At 42.7% G+C, this 11,869-nt stretch overlaps 1 protein-coding gene and 1 pseudogene across 2 annotated transcripts; one reads left to right on the top strand and one right to left on the bottom strand.

Annotated features, from left to right (window-relative positions):
- Positions 1–174: 174 nt before the first annotated feature.
- LOC125545989 lies at positions 175–4,710 on the top strand. 2 transcript variants are annotated; one of them, XM_048710060.1, is made up of 5 exons: positions 175–620; positions 2,115–2,365; positions 3,816–3,906; positions 4,299–4,365; positions 4,444–4,710. In XM_048710060.1, the coding sequence occupies exons 1-5, from the start codon at positions 562–564 to the stop codon at positions 4,495–4,497; spliced, it is 522 nt and encodes a 173-aa protein (XP_048566017.1). In that variant the 5' UTR covers positions 175–561; the 3' UTR covers positions 4,498–4,710. The 2 variants fall into 2 exon arrangements, with proteins under 2 accessions (XP_048566017.1, XP_048566018.1); XM_048710061.1 differs by having other exon boundaries at positions 198–620; positions 2,110–2,365.
- A 1,607-nt stretch (positions 4,711–6,317) lies between these two features.
- LOC125547208 lies at positions 6,318–10,546 on the bottom strand (annotated as a pseudogene).
- Positions 10,547–11,869: the final 1,323 nt, after the last annotated feature.

Below are 11,869 nucleotides of genomic sequence, written 5' to 3'. Positions count from 1 at the left end.
GATATGTGTGATGTTACTATCTATATTATTCCCACTATGGGTAGTCTCAGCTGATCCGGGTTCCAACGAATCCCCGGGAAGGCCCCACCTGGCACCCTCGCACGGGCGCTACCACTTTCCCCCCGCCCTGCACACGCGGAGCAATCTGGCCACGCGCACGCGGGATCTTCCCCTGCCGGGCGCCTAGCTAGCCTAGCAACGCAACGTAGCTCCAAAGAAAAAAGAAGAAAAAAGCTAGCCCAGCAACGCCAACCAACTGCAATGATTCTCCCCCACTCCGCGCACAGACCCAAAAGCAGATAAGGGAGAAGAAAGCCGCCACCTAATAATGTCCTAATCCCCCGACCTCCTCCCCTCGATCGAAATTCCAATTCCAAGGAGAGAGAAAAAAATAGCAGCGCCTGAGAGCAACGGTGCGTGCGTGCGTGCGTGCGAGCGAGGGAACCCAGGCGAGGTAGCGGATCCCCCGGACGGGCGGGTGGTTCTAGGGTTAGGGTTTGCGGCGGCGGCGGCGGGGCTGGGGACCGTGCGTGCGCCTCCTTCGACGGCGAGCCGGATGCTATGCTGCTAGGCTGCGGGTCGCTCTCCTCGTGGGTGCGCCGCCTCGTCGCCTGCGTGGGGTACGACTCCCTGCCTATCCACCTCGCTCCATCTCTCGCTCGCCTTGTTCATGCCCGCTGGGCGCTCTGCTGCCGCGCGATTGCTCCGTCTCAGGTTATTAGAGGAGACCTGTATCGTATCGCGCGGGAAGTGGATCGGTGCTCCCGTTTGGTTTGGATGATTTTGTGATTCTCGGTAGTTTCTCAGAGTTTAGTCTACCGCTATGAGACCAAGGTGATTTTTTTTTTTGGCGTGTAGGCGGTCGGTTGCTGCGGTTCATATGATGAAATTTGTTCATGATAGTGGTGCCAATCTGCAATGATCTCTGTTATTAGATAGGTTTTAGACATGCATTTAAGGTCTCTGTATTCACTTACCTGATAAGCTCCTGTTGGTCAGAAATAATTGGTTACCGGGAGGGGTCAGCTGTTTGAACTCGACCTGAATGATTGCTTGATATGGTACCATGTCTTCTTGTTCGTGGTCATTACCTACCCAAGGAATGTTCGGTGGTTTTCCAGCAAGTCTGTTTATAGACTGATACTTTTGGTCTGCTGTTAGATTCCTTGTAGCTCCTTGTTCTTTCCTGCCCCTGAAGCTTCCAGACAGTGGCTTTCTAGGGAGGTTTAGCATAAATCTGCTTGCACGGAACAGCGAAACATAAATCGATGTTTTGCTTGGTCCAGTGATATTGAATTTTGTATTTGCTTGCGGAACTAGAAAAGACAAATTATCAGTCCTGTAACTAGTTGCTTAGATTGGCTGATATTTCTGAGTAAACTTAAGCTTAAGAATGTGAGTATACTGCTGAGTATTATCATGTACTCCCTCTACCGAAATACATGTCGTTGGAGTAGCTAAAGTTCAGCTACTCCAACGACATGTATTTCGGTACAGAGGGAGTAGTATATATTTTTCCTTTGCAAAAAACATAGATTCAACTTCAACATATCTAGCTAACAACTTTCCAAATTTTACGGGAATGCACCAGAGTTGCTGATGTTTGCCATGCGCTCAAATATCAATATGATAACCTTCGTTAATTACTGAATTCCAAAAACAAGACATTTTTGGATATTGTCAGTAAGTATGTGCAGATCTAGTGTAGCGTCTTTTTCACCACACCGAGTATCAAGTCCGAATGAGCACTTATTCTTAATCCAGTTTTAAATGTGCATAGAATCATAACTGATTCGATATCAAATGAGAGAAGTTTCAAATGTTTTAAATGAACACATATTCTGTAGATACTATTTAAATGATTGACACACAAGTTAGATTTTGTATTAATGTTCTGTTTAATGCATACTACCTTGCCTTAATTGTGGACATGTTTCATGTAATCACAATGGAAAACCAGGCAACTGCTGTAAAACCTTATTATAAGCTTGGAGTGGAAGTGATCTCACAATAGGTTTTACACAAGCATTTTCTTGTTTCTTTTTTTTTTGCAACTTCTCTCAAATACTTGGTTCTAATCATTTATTGGTCAATCCTGGTTTGCAACAGAGCAGAAATTGTTTTGGATGTGCGAAGTCTACTCCTATAACAGCTGTTGATGAGCCTTCTAAAGGTTTAAGGATTCAAGGGCGCTCGATAAAACATCGTAGTTTGTCTGAAGATTTTTGGAGTACAAGTCCACGTGAAATGGAGAACAGTGCCTTGCAGTCGCAGCGTAGCATGTCTTCCATCAGCACAGCAGCACAATCTAGTGAGCAGCATGGAGCTGGAAGTAGCAGCAACCCAAATGAGTTTGTAAATCAAGGTAAAAAAAATCGAACCTTCCACAATGCATGGCCCTCTCACTTCCATATACCTTCAGTTAGGTTATGGCTTATAGCTAGTAATAAATAATTATGCCAGCTAGATTATTAATAAAATTATAAAGATTTGTTTTGTTTCTTTGTTACCATCAGAAGATAATCATCTAATACACTATGCTCCCTAATTTTGGAGCTCTCCTATTAAATTGAGGTGTTCAATTTTGGATTTAGTTCATGTTTTGACTGTGTCAACTATTTCTCAATGAGCTCTTTCATTCAATTCAGGTATTTAATTTTGAATTTGATTCACGATTTTGATTGGCTCCACTATTTCTCAAATTAATTGGTAGCAACCAGCCTGTAAAAACACATCAGTCCCGTGCAGCCTCTCACCATCTCAAAAAAAGAAGCGCCAACATCTGAACTATAACACTAATATAATACATGCGTATAGTACAAGCGGCCACCAACGCAAGAAACTTTCCCACATAAGTATTGGTTGATTAGCAGATAACATACAACCACACCGCCAAGAAAGCTCACTAAAACACTGCATTATAAAAGAAAACACTTCATCATCTTCCCCACGCGACAAACCAACTTTTATCTTTATATGAAATCCCAACAACAACAATGGTGCAGCGAAGCGCGCCCAACCCTTCTAGTAAACTTAAATGCTGGGTTGAGTATACTTTATTCAGGGATCCTGATGCTATGCTGTTGTTTTTCTAGAACAATCAATTATCTGATAGTAACAAAACCGTCAGTATCAGAGAATGCCACAAAAACACATGATCTGTGCGTGAATGTGGACCTTACTGGCAAGCATGTAAAGACCGGCATCAACATTATACCATGTGGGAAGGTGTTGGTGATGCTAAGGCGTTAAAGGTTTTATTGCATCATAAATACGGGAATTGGCAAAATGAATATAATATGAATTGAGAAAACCTTGATCCCCTGCCTGAACAAATCAATATATAAAATCAGCGTCAAAAGATATAAAACATGAGAAAAGGCGATGGTAGAACGAAAAGGACAACAAGAAACACAGCTTCACATATGTAACATGTGCAGCATCAACAGGTCCTCTGAATTAACTGAAATATCCAACCGCAACATGATTGAAGGAAAAGAGGTTCCCAGAGTATGCAAAAATCTCTTAGCAAGCAATACATAAATGGAGTAACAAAAGCACTCTCTTTGTATTGTTCATCTTGATCATCAAACAAGGACTATTATTTCCTTGACACACTATGTCACGATGTGTTCACAAATGATAATCTTATATGGCTATACGCAGTAGTTGTGCTGACTTTGTAGTGATGTTACTCTATTTATGACTAATTGCTGTTGTTAGCTGTGCTTTATGATCTTGAAATTGCTGACAGTGGCTACTCAGCCAGCCAAAACTCTAGCTTAACCGACAATATATTTTTTCTAATTCTGTAGGCCTTCTACTCTGGAATCAGACTAGACAGCAGTGGGTTGGAAACAGAAGGTTTAATTCTCAGCGTCAAAAGACCCGGGAGCCAAAAATAGGGTAACTTTCATGCATTTCATTTGTTCTAATGGAGCCTAAAAGATCTTGAATATTCGGAAGATTTTGCAATAACCAAAACAGTCTACTAGTCTATCATAGCATTAAATACCTTACCTGCTTGAAGTTGTGTACTCAATTTCTGGCATCCTCCTGACCGGCTATCATAATTTGTGGCGCACTTTGATTCGAGGATATATTATATGTATCATCAGTCTGTTGGTTTTGACTAGTGATTTCCAAGAGTGCAGAATCTTGTGTAACACCTTTTCTGGAATCTCATGTAAACTTTGAAGTATTAGACATTAGTTTTAGTTCCTGGTGGTGTCTTTTTTGCAACAACTGTTTGAGATTGGCGCTGGTCCCTTTGTCATGCATATGCCTGTTGACTGTAGTTGGAATGCTACATATGAGAGCCTGCTAGGAAGCACCAAGACATTTGCACAGCCGATCCCTCTTGGTGTAAGATCTCCTGCAAACCTCATAGCATGTTACTCTTCACATTTGTCTTTACTTATCTTTTTGGTTTTCCAATGGCAGGAAATGGTAGATTTCCTCGTGGACGGCTGGGAGCAGGAGGGCCTATATGATTAGCTGCTTAATTAAAGGGTGGTGGTATTTGTCGGGGGTCTCGTTGTTAATCGCTGGAATGTACTCAACTTTGGTTTAATCAAAGCGTGTGGGTGATGAATGTGGATTATCCTCGTGACAGGATGGCATCCCTTTTTCTTTTAAAGTAAATGTAACATATTTTTGTCCTACTATGTTTATTTTTTTACATTTAGCATTGTGGTCTCCCCCTGCCTAGTTTATGTGTTTATTTACATTTATTTAGTACCCCTCCGTCTGAAAACACTTGTCATCAAAATGGATAAAAAGGGATGTATCTAGACGTATATTTATTTAGTACTCCCTCCGTCCGGAAATACTTGTCATCAAAATGTCCCTTTTTATCCATTTTGATGACAAGTATTTCCGGACGGAGGAAGTAGCAGGAAACGGTCTCGGACTAGCAGAGTTTGTGATCTTTTTTTAGGTGAGAGTAAGGAATGGAACGGGACTTTGGTGCGGGAGATGTTCTGGCCAAATGATGCGGAGGAGATTTTGAAGATAAAACTACCCAAACGGAAGGAGGATGTGCCGGCTTGGCACTACGAATCATCCAGGCACTTCTTTGTCTGAAGTACGTACAAGCTGGCATAGTAATTTGAAGCAGTCCGATGAAATCAGACCGGAAGTAGTATTGTTTGGAAGGGCGACAGGAATACGTGGAACTTGGTGTGGAATGTTAAATCCCTAGCCTCTGATAATCTCGCTACAAAGCAGAACAAATGGAAAAGGAATTTGGAAAGAGATATATGTGGTATGGCGGATGAGAATAGTTTTCTGCTGTGGCTAAATGTACAAAGGCCTGGGCCTTGTGACTTTGTGAGATCAGATGCGAGGGGTGGGGATCTTTCGGAGGAAAGTGTTTTCAAATACATAGTTCTGACTGCCTCTGATCCTCCTCGCCGAGATCAAACCGAAGTAGCGTGGCTTGGTCCTTTTACTCTTTTGGCACAGTTGGTTCTCTACGAAACGATGTGGTGCACGACCAAGGAAAACTCTCCAAAATCAAATCGAAGTAGCATGGCTTGGCCTAGACTTCTGGCATGGTTGGTTCCTACAAAATGATGTGGTCCACGACCAAGGAAAATGCTCCATCATGGATTCTTACATCGATAATGCTACACTTACGGGCCGCTGCTACGGACCAAGCGATACGCGCTGATGTGGAAACGTCCACGTCATCCCACAGCCCACCCCCCTCGAACAGAAAACAGCAGAAAAATTACTCGCGCACAACAGCCAGACCGTCCGCTCATCCCCTTTCTCTCCCGGGCGACGCGACGGCGACGGCCGATTGCTGGCGGCGGAGAGGATGTTCCCCAAGATTAGCGGCAGCGTGACATGGCGAGGGTCAGCGCGCTCAGTCGTACGCGGGCGGCGCTCACGAGCTCTTGGTCTCCGGCGGCTGCGGCGCGAGATCTTTGGTCTCCGGCGACGGCGGCGCGAGCTATTGGTCGTCGGCTGCGGCGGCGCGAACTCTTGGCCGGATTGTGCCACGGCGAGGTCCTCCATTGTTGTCATGTCGAGCAACTAAAATCGCAAATATCCTGCATGTTGTGTGAAATTGCCCATGTCCCTTGGTTGTCTGATGATGTTACTTTTTGCTTGACAGATTCAGAGTTGTGTTAGATGTGTGATGAAACAGTACCACACAAGATGCAAATTCTGATAACAGAAGCTAAACAAGCCAATATATTGTTCAATCTTGCATCATCAACACTATCATATGGTTGCCTGTGTATATCTTGTCAGGACATGTCATCTCTGCAAACAAGTGCAGACTCAATCCTTCTCTGAACATACCATCAGCTAGTGCCCTCCCTGTGAACATTTTCAGGATCCAGCAGAATTATCCAAAAGCTGTAAGCATCACCAGCAGCTGATGCAGAAAGGGCACAAAATCAAGGCAGTTCAGTAAGAAATATGTCTGTTGGAAACATCCCTATATATTGTTGTTGTTCCGTGATGTTGTACACTGTAAACATATCTCCCTATTCAGGGATTTAGTTAGCCACGACTGACTAGCACGTTCGTGCACTCATGTACTTGGCTGAGATCAATACAAAAGTGGGTTTCATCATATTCTTGCCTCTTACATTCTGTCATTGTGTTATTGAGACTGAAAGAGTATTTGCTGCTGATGTTTCTGCTAGGATCGACATGAAAGAATCACCTAATCATTTGAACTGGAACTGAAAGTGGAATCAACTAATACTTGAACCATATAACAGAGACAAATTCAAGTCCCTTGGGCCGAAACAAGATGACAAAACATAAATCCGTCTACTTTTCTAGTGCCCTGGTGCCTATCAGGTATCAGGTATTACATTAAAGTTGACAAGTTCATACAAAATATTGCATCCAACATCTTCAAACTACGTAAATCATGTCCAAACTCTGGTCCATCATATCGTCGAGCCCTTAATTTTCATCGAAGTGTAATGCTGCAGAATTAGGCACTACAGTCGATCCTTGCTGAACTTGAAACAGCATACTTGTATATTCTCCGAGAATTTGGGGCATAACCATTGTCGATGAACCTCCAAGTGATACTGTAGTTGATCCTTGGGGTGGATTTATGTTGCCATTGGTAATGCCCAAGTCAAATGATTTCTGCTCCAAAGAAAATGATAAAATTACATGGATGTTTAAGAGTTTACTAGAAATAAAAATGTGAGAAATAAGCATACCTCAGCCATGCTACTACAAGTTTGGCCATCTTGTTCCACAACATCTTGTTCTAGAATATCATCCTGTGATGATTTCCTTTTTTTATTGGACATTTTCTTTTTCAAATTCATGGAGCGAGCTTGAAATAAATACTTAGTAAGAAAACACGCACGAGTTTGGGTTATTATTTTCACAGAATAAAAACATAATATAGGGAGAATACCTTTTGTTCAGCTTCCTTTTGTGCAGCCTTCTTCTCTTCTTGTGCAGCCTTTTTCTTCTCCCTTAGTTCAGCTTTCTTCTTCTTTTCATTTGCTTGACGAATAAGCTTATCAACCTTGGATTTTTTTCTCAATGAAGGAGGACGTCCAACACATCTAACAGCTATTGGACTTAGTATAGTTTTACTTGTTGTCTTCCCATCAGAAGGCGCCTCTTCCTGCAATTGATCTTTTGGTGCACTAACCTGATCCTTATTATTTTCAGAACTTGAGTTGCTAGAGTACTTAATTTTCAAGGTGCAGAGATCTTCAATCAATGAATTGCATGAATCATCTGACATGGCGCCTATCTCTGCAACTGGGTAGAAACTGTTGCACAATCTATCAAAACGATTTGCAACAGGAGTATCTTCCATGCCGCCATATGTGCATCTGATGAAGTTATGTTTTCTTTTCACATTTTTTCTCCACCAATCAAGAATGTATTGTGGAGGAACCTCCTTGATTTTCTTGTGAGTGAGCACACATAACACATGCCTACAGAGAATCCCCCTGAACTCAAAGTGGCGACATGGACACTTAACTTCAAACTCTTCCTCACTGAATTGTACATGGTACACAATATCTTTTCTCCACCATTTTTCTTTGTCAATCAGCACATCCTCAGTTATTTCATATGTTTCCATTGCCCTTTTTTTTTATATTAACTTCCGATCACAATACATCTTGTGTGTTAGCTCTTCTTGAAATTCTTTGAACTTCGAATTTGTATAGATTGATTGAAATTGCTTCTCGATATCAAAGTGTGTGATGCAAGGTATGGTTGAATTGAAAGAGTTGAAATCAGCAATATTCTCCTTCTCAACTTTATCACGAAGAGCATTCTCATATTGGCTAACAAAATGCTTCAATGTAGTTTTTGCATTAACATACCCATCGAAGAAGGCATTCATACTCTCACTACGTTGTGTAGTAGACATACCTGCCCAAAAGGCATCTTTCACAAATACTGGAACCCATCGGTGCCTATGGCGGTAAAGCCCTTTAAGCCATTCGTTATCACCAAGATCATACTTCTCAAGCATATGCATCCAAGCAACTTCAAACTCTGTAATTGTTAATGAATCATAAACTGCCTTGCCAATAGCAGCCTTAATGTGATCATACTCATCATATCCACCAAACTTCTCGGGTATCTTCTTCATTATATGCCACAAACACCATCTATATCGAGATTCTGGAAAAACTCTTTCCACACCATTCTGAATTGCTTTTGCTTGATCGGTTACAATAGCTTTTGGATGGAGATTTGACATACATGTGAGCCATGCTTGAAATAACCAAACAAATGTTTCGGTATCTTCATTTGATAATAGAGCACATCCAAGAAAAACTGATTGTCCATGATGATTCACTCCGACAAAACAAGCAAAAGGCATATCATATTTGTTCGTCAAATATGTTGTGTCAAAACTAACGACATCATGAAAAGAGTCATACACTGCTCTACTTCTTGCATCAGCCCAAAAGACATTCCTTAGTCGAGATTCATCATCAAGGTCCATGACACTGAAAAAATTTGGGTTGTCGGATTGCATCTTGACAAAATAATCACGAACCGCTTCAGCATCACCTCTGCCAAGTTTCAACCTTCTTGTTTTCTCTAGAAAATTGCGAGCATTCTTCTCACCAAAAGTTAGGTTCTCATGACCATTTGCTTCCACAACAAAAGAATTGAAATTCTTGTTTACTCGAATTCCAGCCCGGTCATTCAGCTCAAGCCTTCGCTTCACATGGAAGTCTAACTTTTGGTTGCATCTGAATAACCGAGACTTGTGTGGACTTAATGTATGATTATGATCTAAAATGATAGTTGAAAGATGAAACTTCCCATCAGGACCACGGATAATATTGATTTTAGCTTTACATCCTAACCCGGTTGTTGGATTTGGTTTCAACATATTTCTTGATCTGGACTGAGTCTTACCATACCGAGAGCACGAAAGTGTAAGATACTTCAGCTGTCCATTATCATCATTGTTTGAGCTTCTTCTTGTCACACCAAAGCCCTTTGCTTTAGCGTAGTTGTTGTAGTACTCTCGCACCTCATTCTCAGTATCAAAGGTCATCCCCAATTTAGGGTCTCCAAGTAAGGCATCTGGTTGAGCTTCACCAAGGTCATGTTCAAGTTCCACATTGCTTTCATTCCGTTGCTTATTGGTGTCATCATCGCTTGAAATCGACATGTCACTTGATTCTTGAACACCACCAGTTCCATCATCCATTTCTATAAATCAAGAAAACTTTAAACATTATTATTGTTCAAAGGCAATATAACTAAACTGATAGGGGATGGTAACATATTGTAGATTCAGAGACATGTAGATTCAGAGGCATGCAGATTCAGAGGCATGTAGATTCAGAAGCTTGTAGATTCAGAGGCATGTAGATTCAGAGAGAAGAAAGGAATATAAGAATCGATCAACATACAGTAACATCGACCGCACGGTCAAGAAAAGCTAGATAAAAGGTGCAGATATTAAACATAACAAAATATTGGGGCAAAACACTCACCTCCTCTAGTCCCCGAGCTCGCCCAGGCACACAAGAGCTCCACCCCCAGCGTCATCCACGTTGTCGAAGCTTTGACGGTGAGCAGCTGCGACGACAGCAGCTGTTGAAACGAAAAAAATCAATCGTAATCTGATCGAGAAAAGTTAGATGGAAGATGCAAAGATTGAACAATGTTGGGGCAAGAACCTCACCTCCTTCAGTCCTCAAGCTTCGACGGTGACCGGCTGCCACGACAGCAGTTTAGGCTACGACCTGCTGCGACAACGATGCCGCCTGACCTAGAATCCCAGCGGCCATCTGTTCAATGTGGAGCGAGGGAATCCGAGCGGCCCGTCTGGAAAACGAGGAGGCGGCAGGCTGTTCTTTTCTTTCGAGGTAGAAGAAGGCGGACGGTCTGGCTGTTGTGCGTGAGTAATTTTTCTGCTGTTTTCTGCTCGAGAGGGGTGGGCTGTGGGGATGACGTGGACGTTTCCACATCAGCGCGTATCGCTTGGTCCGTAGCAGCGGTCCGTAAGTGTAGCATTATCGTTCTTACATTGTGGCTTTTTCAGGTGAATGCCTCACTATTGATGATAAGGGAAAGAAGCCGGTTCATGCTACTGATCCTCTGAAGTGCCAAATGTCAGTGCTGAACAAATTCGGACTAGGTCAAGTGGAAAATCTAGATGGATTAAATCACCTGATGTATGGTTCAAAGTTAACACGGATGTTGTGTTTGTGGCCAATACGGGTGAAGCTACTGATGGATATATTATACTCCATGTCTGTGCTAGTCTTGAAGAGGCTGAAGCTTTGTGCGTGCCATTGGTCCGAAGGCTGCTCTTGATATGGGTAATGAAGAGATCATAGTTGAATCTGATTGTGCTGTTGTCATATCAAACATTTATGGCTCATGTGATCCCTTTAGCAACATGGAGAGAGCATTGCATGGTGATTAGGGAACTTCTGCAAGATAGATCAAGGCTCCGTTCGGTATAGATCAAGGCTGCATGGCCCTGTTTTTTTTTGACTTTTTCTTATCAGTGAAAAGTCAGCCAATAGAAGCATGCCACGTGCTTTAGTGAGGGACACAAGCGTGTAAACGTCGAGGTGAACCTAGCGATTTAGTTTGTGATCTGAGGACATTCTATCGGCCCGCACATGGGCTGCATGCCGGCGTGTTTGATTTTGCTTGTTGTTTTGCTTGTGACCAGCTGCATGGCCCCGTGGTTCATGGGCTGGCTGCTGCATGTGCGTCTGTATGCCGCCGTGATTGATTCGACTGCGATTTTTTTTTCTTGCGTGTCCATCCACGTGTTTCATGGATAGTGTGGTCATCGCACAATGTTATTATACATGGAGTACGTTGTGTTGATTGGGAGCTCGCCACGTTATTCGGTACTGCCACCGTCTGTTTAGAGGCTGACGTGTGTTGGGCTTTCAGGCAGTGCCGCCCTTGCCTCACGTCTAGAAACCAATTTTCTGGATCGTTCTGTATCCTTGATGTTGATTCGCTTTACGTCTCTTGTTCCTCGGAGACTCTCTATATAGGTGGCTCTCCCCATTGGTTTTCTTTGCTTCACGTGTTGATGTATAATGTGTTGCCTAGTTTTTTTTATTAGATCGGTTTTTTGGTTCATTGATTAAAACATGCACTTCTACATGGTATCAGAGGCAAGAGGTCTTGAGTTCAAGACCCAGCTGACGCAATTAAATTGTATCCCACTTTCGGTCCATGTTTAGGCCCGAGGGAGCCACACGTGAGAGGGAGTGTTGACGGATAATATGCTACCTAGTATCTTCTATCAGATCGGTTTTTTGGTTGCATTGGTTAGAGCATGCACTTCTACACCACAGACTCTTGTCATGATTCGTCCAGCCTCTGCCCGGAGTCGGAGCGATTTGGGTCACCC

This window comes from Triticum urartu, chromosome 3, assembly GCF_003073215.2.
Source record: "Triticum urartu cultivar G1812 chromosome 3, Tu2.1, whole genome shotgun sequence".
NCBI classification, from domain to species: Eukaryota; Viridiplantae; Streptophyta; class Magnoliopsida; order Poales; family Poaceae; genus Triticum; species Triticum urartu.
The sequence above is the reverse complement of the archived record's forward strand: the minus strand, read 5'-3'. Positions and strand labels throughout refer to the sequence as shown.